Below are 9,531 nucleotides of genomic sequence, written 5' to 3'. Positions count from 1 at the left end.
CATGGTGACTGGCTCTACAAGTCATTTATTGATCTTTTCTAGGAAGGATCTCCAGACCCTCATTTAAAACTATAATTCCTCAAGGAAAATCTTGAGCAGTTTTTGCCAGCTTCCTATGTACTAGTGGAGACTTGGTCCCCACCTTGGGAAACACCTGGGTCTTTGGAAAATCCCTGGTGGCTCAGATGGTAAAGAATCTGCCTGCAATGTGGGTGATCCCTGGTCAGAAAGATCCCCTGGAGAAGGAAACGGCTACCCGTGCCAGGAGTCTTGCCTGGGAAATCCCCTGGGACAGAGAGCCTGGTGGGCCACAGTCCATGGGGCCGCAAATGGTCGAACACAGCTGAGCGACTAACACTTTCACTTCGCTGTACTACTAATTATTAGTGCTGCGTACAAGGTTGGACAGATCACTTTGCCTCTCCGACTCTGTTACAGCCACCTTCCAGAAATCAGAGGACTAAAGACTGTACCAGGCACAGTGCCTGGTGTTCAGTGAGTGCTCAGCTATTGTCTTCATTGCCCAAGACCTAAGCAGTTTGTTGTTGAGTTTTTTCGTAGCCAGTTCCTCAGAAACCAGAGGCTTCTTGGAATAAGCAGCCGTAGCACCTTGCCCATTACATGGTAACTAGCTGTCTGCATTTCTGTCTGCTCCCAGCCTGTGAGTTCTCTGAGGGCAGGGAACTCACCAGATCTTGCTTCTGTAGCTTCTAGCAGAGAAGAAAATAATGTTAAAAAGGGTTAAAAAGTAGTTCAATAGCCCTTTATAGCCATGTGACCCTGCTTGATGGACAAAGAAACCAAACCTTAACCCCATGGTCATATGAAGGCACGCAGTCAAGGCTTGAATGTGAAACTTGGCTCAGGTTGGTTTTCCTGAAAGGGGGAAGGGGTGAGAAGAGGCAGGTCAGCATCACGAGGCCCAGGGCCTGTCCTGTAGGTTGTTACACTGAGGGCCTGCGTGGAACCCGCTTCCCAGTGTCTGTGTTTCTGTACAGTCCCTTCCACATGGACTTTGGACTTGGCCTGGGGACAGCCACAAATGGTATGAAAGCCGAGTGTGGGGGGGCAGGGGCAGGGATAGGCCAGGGAACCCTTTATGATGGGAATAGCACGGAAAGCATGTGTTCTGGGTGGAGCCCAGGAGGAAGCCCTGATTCGCATGTGTGTATCCATTGAGCAGTCCAGCTTGCTGGGAGACCACGGATGTATGGAGGAATAGTAAGAAATGGGGATAGAAAGGCAAGCTAGGGACTTCCCTGGTGGGTCAGAGGTTAATAATCTGCCTGCCGATGCTGGGGACGAAGGTTCAGTCCCTGGTCGGGGAACTAACATCCCACATGCTGAAGGGCAATTAAGGTGGTGTACCACAACTGGAGAGAACCCAGCTTGCTGCAATAAAGAGCCCACGAGTGTGGAGTGTGGCAGCTAAGACCCGATGCAGCCAAATTAATTTTTTTTAAACAGTTGGGCCAGGGCCAGGCAGCGTGCCAAGGTGTAATTGTCTTTTTTTCCTGCAGCACCAGGGTGCTGCCAGGGCAGGATGATGAATAGGGAGAAAAGGGAACTGAGTCACAAAGCTCACTTAGGGGGTTTCTCTAACATTAGAGTCTGGGGATGAGGGCTGGACCCAACACAGGCGGGACAAGGGGGAGAACTAGGTGGAAGTGGAAAGCTCTATGGAGAATTGATAGGATTTGGCTGCCAGCTGAGGGGAGGTGGTGAAGAGGAAGTGAAGGGAGCAGCCAGAGAGGACTGAGGTGGTCAGTCTGTGAGACTCAAGAGTTTGGCCTGGCAGAAACTGATTTTGGGGGAAAGTGATGAATTCACCCAGCCTGCTGACAACACTCGAGGGCTGCACGACTTCTGAAGCTCAGGAGAGAGGGCCCAGTTAGAACGCAGGTGTGGGAGGTCTCTACATCCCAGGAGAAAGTCAGTGCAGGTGAGCAGGTGGGATCAAAGGAAGGTCAAGTGCCACGCCACCAAGGACTCGTTGCTGTACGCAGCACGACGGGATGGGTGCCAGGGTAGACCCTGCTCTCTGCTCCTAACACTGGATGCCAGGCTTCTTTCCCTCAGCCTCAGTTTCCTGCCTTAATTGTGTACTGGCTCTGCTCAGTGCTGGCTGGGCCTATGCCAAGCATGCCCACGGCACTGTAGCCATGTCTGAGCTGGATACCATTCAGTCACACACACACACACACACACACACCACCAATACACAGGCCTCTGAACAGACCTCCAGTGCCTTTTCTGGAAGTTATTGAACCATCCCCAGAAAAATGTACTTGCTCCAGGCCTGGCTGACTTGACACCATTTCAAAAGGCTTGTCAACTTCTGATATTCACTCTCAGGTCCAGGTAAAGAAACTCTAGACCACTCATCTCCTCGTACAGCTGTGAGAAAGGTCCAGAGTAAAAGGAATGACTTGTTATCAGTCTGGCCAGAGGGTATCTGCTATTCCGGTCCTTATCTGCTGCTTATTGGGCCTTATCAGTAGTTGTGAGAATGCCACACTCTACAAACTACTTGCAACTCCTTTCCTCCTTTGCCAGATGGGGCAGTCCAAAGGCAGTGGACAGGTGACAGCCTGGGGTCCAGGAACTGAAGTGACCCTGGGTGCCGCCTCAGCCACCCCTTGCTGGGTCAACTGCCTCATGACACCTTCAACCCCAGAACAGTTCACAAGTTTATTTATGCATGAATTTATACAGACTGCAAACACTCGGGGACGCCTCCACCCGCTTAACGGCCCAGAACCTAGACTCAGAAGGTTAAGAGGGCCCAGCCTCAGAGGCCAGAGATGAGTTCTCAGGAGGCCGATTGTTGGCAGCAGAGGATCCGGAGAACCAGAGGAAAGAGGTGTAGCCAGGGCGGAGCTCCCATGGGAAGGCGGGGCCTGAGGCCAGAGCTGGGTGTGGCTTCCGGGCAGGGGGCGGAGCCTGAAGCGTGGCTTGGTCCTGAACTTGATAACCTAGAACAGGGGCCCGCGCCCGCAGCCCCGGTATTCCAGGGACCCCTCTCCACTGGGGGCAGTGGGAAGGGAATGGGTCCACAGGCCCGGCTGTCTACACGTAAGCGTTCTTCCCGTACTTGCCAAAGCTGCTGTCGCCCTCTTCATCCGACGCTGCGGCGGGCAGGCGGGCAGCGAGGCTGGCGGCCGGTATCACGGGGGCCTTGTAGGGAAGCTGGACGCTGGCAGAGGAGAGAACCTGGTCAGAGGGAGGTGCGGCCCTCGCCCCGCACTCCGCCCCCGCGGCGCGCCCTCCCTTACCCGGTGGCGGGGTCCCGGTCCCGAGAGCAGCAGCAGTTGGAGAAGAGGCAGATGCCGCCCAGGATGGCAAGTAGGCAGGCGCTCCAGCCCAAGTAGAGGGCAGGGCCCAGCTCGTACCTGGGGACAAGGACGGTGAGCAGGCGGCGCTAGCTCAGGAGTCGCACTGAGACCCACCCGCTGTCCCCCACACTCACTTGGTTCCTGCGTACAAGGGGTTGAAGAAGTCCCTGGTGATGTTGAAGGCGTACCAGGAGACGGCCACCATCCCGCAGATACCTGGGGGAGGAACCGGAGAACCCAGCTAGGCCTGGTGGAGGAAGGTGTGGCCCAGAGAAGGGACATGGGCATCAAGTCCAAGAGCAAGCTTCATCGGATCCCTTTCATTTCCCCTCGCCAGCTCCTCACTTCTGTTTCCTACGTCAAAAGGCAGGCTGCTCCATCCAGCACCCAGGACACACTGCAGCCCATCTTTCTTGTCTAGTATCCCACTTTACTCCTCAGCCCCTCTTCCCTGTTTATCCCACACCTGCCCTGTCCCTCCTACCTCTAGTGCCTGGACCACAGTTTCCACACTAGGAATCTGCTCCAGCTCCTACCCATCTTCAAAAGCCCAAGCAGTCTTCCCTGATCAGCCCTGCCTGCGCTGACACCCCTTTCCTGGGTCTTACGGCTCAGTGCATGAAGGCCAGCCAGGCCCCTGGACTACTGGTCCAGCCTGGCCGCCCCCCGGGGCTGTGTCTTCCAGTAAGCCACCTGGCTTCTCTGAGCCTATGTCCACATCTGGAGAACAGGACAAGACCTGCCCTATCTCAGAGGCGTGTTGTGAGGGGATGTGCACAGATATGTTTTGCAAATTGAAAAGGGATGGCAAGTCTTGTGGTACTGTTATTGTGCACAGTGTGTGTGTGTGCGTGCGTGCACGTCCTAGCTCTGATCTTCCCAGCCAGACTGTAAGCTCTGGAGGGCAGAAACTCTCAGCTTTGGATTCCCTCCCACACCTCGCTCATGCCTGGCTCCTAGTGCAGGCTCAAGAAACATTGCTGATGGACTGATTTGTAACCAAGGGATTGGTGAGTATGGGTGAGGGTGGGTGAGCAGGGAGAGGGGTCAGGTGTCAGTGCAAAGGGGAAGGTGAGGCAACCCTGGGTCTGGGTTGCCCACCCCACCCCCACTGCAGTACCACCTCCTCCCACTGCAGCTCAGGGTCCACCCATGACTTCCCCCGATTACCAGCCAGGATGTGTAGGGCTCCTGCGGTGGCCGCCAGCTTGGTTTTTCTGGAGAGCTCCAGGCCCCCAATGTTCGTGCAGCGCAGCCCCACCATGCCTAGGAAGAGGCCCAGGAAGCCCAGGAGGATGGCGGTGATCATGAGCGCCCGGCAGGCCTGGATGTACCCTGGGGAGGCGGGGGGCAGCCATGGGTCCCAGACCCGGCCCTTTCCCCTCCACCTGCTCTCCAGCCTGTGACAGAGTTAGCCCCTAATGTAACCTGCTCAGGTCTCGGTCCCTAGAAGCCCTCAAATCCTCTCCTTCCCCTTCGGGCCCCATCAGTCTGAGGGGTCAGCCTGAGGGGTCACACCCCCTCCTTCCCAGGAGCTCACCTCCGCACCCTTCGACCCTCCAGGTGCACTTCACCTCTGTCTCTGTTACAAGGCTTCTGCTCAGCGCCACTTAGACACTTTGGCTAATAATGCTTTGTCCTGGGGTGATACTCTTTGGCAGGATTTTTTTTTTTTTTTTTAATTTTTGTCCACACTACTTGGCATGTAGGATCTTTGTTCCCCGACCAGGGATCGAACCTGGCGACCCTCTGTGGTGGAAGCACGGAACCTCAACCATTGGACCACCAGGGAAGTCCCTGCATCGTAGGGTATTCAGCAGCATCCTTGCCCTCTGCCCACTAGATGTCAACAGCAGTCCCCCTAGACAGGACAATCAAAATCTCTAGACATTGTCAAAAAACTACCACTAGTTGAGAACCACCATGGGGTCGCTAAGAGTAGGACACGACTGAGCGACTTCACTTTCACTTTTCACTTTCTTGCATTGGAGAAGGAAATGGCAGCCCACTCCAGTGTTCTTGCCTGGAGAATCCCATGGACGGGGGAGCCTGGTGGGCTGCTGTCTATGGGGTCGCACAGAGTAGGAAACGACTGAAGTGACTTAGCATAACATGCTCTGCTGGGTGTTACAGACACTACACTCTGTGAGCACCCCTCCCCTGGCTCACATCTGGGAGGTCCCATTTAATGCCCAGCACAGTGCCTGACATCCTGAACCGAGCCTCTTCCTGGAGTGACCGATAGGGGGCAGCAGTGGCAGCTTCTAATCTGGAAGGTGGGATACCTGGGCCTAGGAGGGGTGTGAGGCAAGTCTAGCTCATATGCTCCTTCCTCAGAGCCGAAGCTCCCTTTCTGGGCCCCCTTCCTCCTCCTAGGTCTTCGACAGTTGCTAAGTACTCCCAAGGACCTTGCACCCCTTCCCTGGGTGGGGCAGTGCCACCCGTGTTGAAGGGGAAAGGCTGGGCCCCTGCCAGGAAGATGTGAAGTCGCCCAGGGTTGGGGGGCAGGGAGGAGGGGCAAAGTTCCCTGGGAGCATTTTCTCCTTCCCCGTCACTTCCTCTGGAGTTCCCCCAGCCTCTCCCCCTACTTATCCATCCACCCACCCACCCATCCCCAACCTGGGCAGACCAGCTCCTGATCCCCAGGGAGCTCTTGTAGGTAAGGAGATATTACTGAAGGGTCCGTAAGCAGCTGCGTGGCTGCAGTGTGAATAAGTGACAGGACCCCTCCCAGGACCAGAACCAGCCTGGGAACAAAGTATCGGCTGGCTCTGAATTCCAGACCCCCAGCCACCTGGGTGGCTCAGGGCAGGTCACCATGCAGTTTTCCTGCTTCTGGAAGATGAGGTCATTAATGCTGCCAGTGTAAACAGCACTAAAATGGTGCGCGCGAAGCACTAATGATGCCTGGAACCTCAACCTGATCCCTGGACAGCTGCGTGCTCTCTGCCCTCCCCGCTCGGCTCGCTCACCCTTGCGTCTCCGTCCTCCATTGTCTTCTGTGCACACTCATGAGAGGTTTCTAGCAGCAGTCCCAGTGGGGCCCCTCCTCACACCACGCTGCTGAGCGGCTGCAGCCAATGTCCCTCCTGCCCACCCACCATTCTCGTGTCCGATCCTGGTGCCTGACCCAGATTGTACTCAGCTTTCATAGAAGTTTTTTTTTTTTGGGGGGGGGTGTCCTGGATGGGCTGAGAGCATGAAGCCCCTGTAGCTGCCTCAGGAGACCCTGGGAATAGTAGGGGCAGGGGAGACCCACCCAGACTCCCTAGCGGCTCATAGCATCTCTGATACTCGGGGAGGCAGTTTCCTGGCATGCTGGCCTCAGCTCCTTCCCCTGCCACCTGGCCCCTGCAGCTGGGGGACCTGGAAGGGCACGATGGCTCCAGCAACCCCAGTGAGGGCGCGGGAGCTGCAGTGCACTGGGTTCCTGGTCATCCCCTCATGGTCTGGTGAGGGGCCGACTGAAGGACTCCCTAGGTGGGGGAGTGATGGGTACTGCTCACAACGTGAGCTCCAGCCACCAGGGAGGACCTTTTGGGGCCCAAAGAGCTGTAGGCTCCAGCCCACTAACAACCCCAAACACATATGCACACACAGCCCTGACTACAGTGGGTACTGAGACGGGCAAGAGGACTCCATTTAAAACAGCCTTCTAGAGCTCGCCATGGCAGTGAGACCAATGTCCCAGTGCAAGCCTGGTGCAGTTATTGAGACTTCTAAGTATCTCAACCCCCAGGAATCCCAGATGGGGTTTCCTCTTCACCCCACGAGCCCCAGTACTCTCACCCCAAAACTAAAGTGCTGGATTTGATTGAGTGAACGTAGACACCAACCTCACATTAACATTTTCTGCACATTCCATCTCACATAATCCTCATGACCACCCAGTGAACCAGTGCTATTCTGACCCCAAGTCTTAACAGATGGGTCAAATGAAGCTCATTTTATCAGGCCTGAGGCACGGAGCAGGTCCACGGCAGGTGCTGGGGCCGTCACTCTAGACCCGGTGCCCGCACTTGTAGCCACAAAGACAGAGGGGCATGCTAGAGCAGGGGGCCACATGTGGCACGGCCTCTGCTGCAGTTCCAGACAGAGATGCCCCCAGCACTCCTGGCTGCAGGAAGCAGGTCTCCTCACTGCATCTGGCTTCCCTTGGCTATATGGTGCCCAAGGTCCGACCACAGGCAGCACCCACCCTCCCTGGGGTCTCTCCAGCCTCCCGCCTCCCTCTGCTCCCTTCGGCTCTCCCCAGCCCGTACCAGAGAGGGCCAGCATGGACGGGAACTCCCAGCAGTTGTGGACTCCCATGGAGTCAGTGGCACAGCTGTACCAGAGGTTCTCGAAGATGGTGTTGGTGGTGATGACATTCCCATGCACGGTGGACACTCGCCAGCTGCTGTGTGCCAGAGTCACCCCCAGCATCAGCAGCCCCACGGCTGTGAGGAAGAAGCCGAAGATCTCCACAGCCACTGGCATGGTGGGACACAGGCCCCAAGGGGAGCCCGGGGCCCCGGAGAGGGGGAGGGGCTGGGCCCCGGGGGATCTGAGGGGGCTTTGGCCAAGGAGGGTGGTTCAGGCAGGCTAGGGAAAGAGAGGGAGGCAGGCTGCAGCCTCGGCCTCTTCCGTGGCCCAGGTCCGGCTCCGGTTTGTCTCCTGCCCTCTCCCCTGGTCTCTTCGCTTCCCCGCAGGTCCGTCAGAGGAATGAGCCAAGCGCGCACGGCAGCTGTTGACGAGATGGAGGGAATAAACGAAACGGGCCAAAAGTCCACCCCCTCCCCCCTGGCCTCTGGGCTGCCCTGGGCTCCCCGCCCCTTGAGGGTGGGGGGAGAGGACTTACCCGGGAGTGACTAACGGACACGCCGCCAAGGAGGGGCTCCCATGGGAGGCACTGGGAGCCAAGGGGAAGCGTCGGCTCTGACTCAGCTTTCATCGGGGGCCAGAGAATGGAGTAAGAGGGGCAAGGAAAGAGGGAGCGGCTGAGAGGCAAGAGACCGAGACTGAACACGGAGAAGTCCCCTGCACCTTTCGGTGGGGAAGGATCAAGGCAGCTGAGCCACCCTCCCTGAATGCTGGTGAGAACAGCTCAAGAAACGCAAAGACCTCGGGGTTGAGTCTCCAAGGAAGAGTAAGGTTGAATGAGGGAATGGGAAATCTGGGGGAACCCATGGCTCTGGAATCCAACCAACCGGGATTCAAACCAGGTCCTATCCTTTACCAAAGCAACACGGGCATGAAGTCGGAGCTCCTTGAGCTTGTTTCTGCTTCCATGAACTAGAACTATTACTCCTCACTTCATAGGTTCTGTTAAGAATTGTGACCACAGATCAAAGCTCCTTGCAAGTATGAACTGCTCAGTACCTGGTGAATGCCCTGGGTGTCCAAGGCCCAGGTTGAGGCAACCAGGGGTTGTTCTCGTCCAAACTTCCAACTTCCTGAACTTGAATTTCTCCCCTTGTTGGGTTGATCTTTGACTCTCAGCAAAAAGCTTGATCTTGCTGCCAAAGGGGCCCTAAGTGGGATAAATCACAAGCCCAGGACGTGATCCTCTGATAATCTAAACAGCTCAGAGTTATCAGAACCGTCACCGGCTCTACTAATTATGACAGATTAGAAACCTCCGGGTCCCCACCCCAAGCCAACGCTGAGCACCTGTCCTGGCAGAGATGGTCTCATTTCCCACCCTGAGGCCACAGCTGGGACAGGTCCGGTTCTCTTCTGGCGGGGGTGGCTGGGGCTCAGTTCCAAGGGGCCCATTCTACACCCAGGCAGTCACACAGGACATCACTGTGCTGAGATGCAATCCCCATCCTCCTCCCTGTGCCAGGCTCCTCCATGCTGCCCACAGGTGCCTCCTCCCCTGTCCCCCCAGCGGGGATAAGGAATGAGAGGTATGAAGTGAAGCAAGACAGGCCCAGGCTGAGCCTGGCACAGGGTGACGGGTGTGAGGCCAAGTTGGCTGGGTGGAGACTGGGTCCCGACCTTCCTCTGCAACTGGGATGTCCTGGGTTCCTGACCTCTTCCATGACCTCTGCCAACTCCATGCCAAATGCCCGTTTCCTCCCCCCCTACCTCGCCCCCGGCAGTCCACCCGCCCCTTAAGGAGAGGGACAGGGAGGAGGAAGGGGAGGACGCAGGACAAAGGGAGGGAAGGGTGGAGGTTTTGGAGGAAGCTGAGTGGGGCCTCCCTGGTGTG

The 9,531-nt window shown here is 56.7% G+C and overlaps 1 protein-coding gene across 4 annotated transcripts; it reads right to left on the bottom strand.

The window, feature by feature from the left end:
• Positions 1-2,677: 2,677 nt before the first annotated feature.
• CLDN15 (claudin 15) lies at positions 2,678-9,401 on the bottom strand. Of its 4 annotated transcripts, none has more exons than XM_019988109.2 (6): positions 8,176-9,394; positions 7,598-8,061; positions 4,506-4,670; positions 3,470-3,551; positions 3,276-3,392; positions 2,678-3,196 (listed from the first exon to the last, which is right to left on the bottom strand). In XM_019988109.2, the coding sequence occupies exons 2-6, from the start codon at positions 7,812-7,814 to the stop codon at positions 3,070-3,072; spliced, it is 708 nt and encodes a 235-aa protein (XP_019843668.1). In that variant the 5' UTR covers positions 7,815-8,061; positions 8,176-9,394; the 3' UTR covers positions 2,678-3,069. The 4 variants fall into 4 exon arrangements, with proteins under 4 accessions (XP_019843668.1, XP_070636205.1, XP_019843667.1 ...); XM_070780104.1 differs by having other exon boundaries at positions 8,697-9,394; XM_019988108.2 differs by having other exon boundaries at positions 7,598-8,847; positions 8,988-9,394.
• Positions 9,402-9,531: the final 130 nt, after the last annotated feature.

Source organism: Bos indicus, chromosome 25 (genome assembly GCF_029378745.1).
Source record: "Bos indicus isolate NIAB-ARS_2022 breed Sahiwal x Tharparkar chromosome 25, NIAB-ARS_B.indTharparkar_mat_pri_1.0, whole genome shotgun sequence".
Lineage (NCBI taxonomy): Eukaryota > Metazoa > Chordata > Mammalia > Artiodactyla > Bovidae > Bos > Bos indicus.
This window is presented reverse-complemented; position numbering and strand designations above follow the sequence as displayed.

What these genes read in the sequence shown, in the direction of transcription:
- CLDN15 (XM_019988109.2), bottom strand. Translation starts at nt 7,814, where the DNA reads ATGCCAGTGGCTGTGGAGATCTTCGGCTTCTTCCTCACAGCCGTGGGG. An exon ending in AGCCCTACACATCCTGGCTG is followed by an intron (nt 3,552 to 4,505) that starts GTAATCGGGGGA and finishes TTCCTCCCCCAG; the next exon opens with GTATCTGCGGGATGGTGGCC. An exon ending in GACCGGGACCCCGCCACCGG is followed by an intron (nt 3,197 to 3,275) that starts GTAAGGGAGGGC and finishes CTCCTCTGCCAG; the next exon opens with CGTCCAGCTTCCCTACAAGG.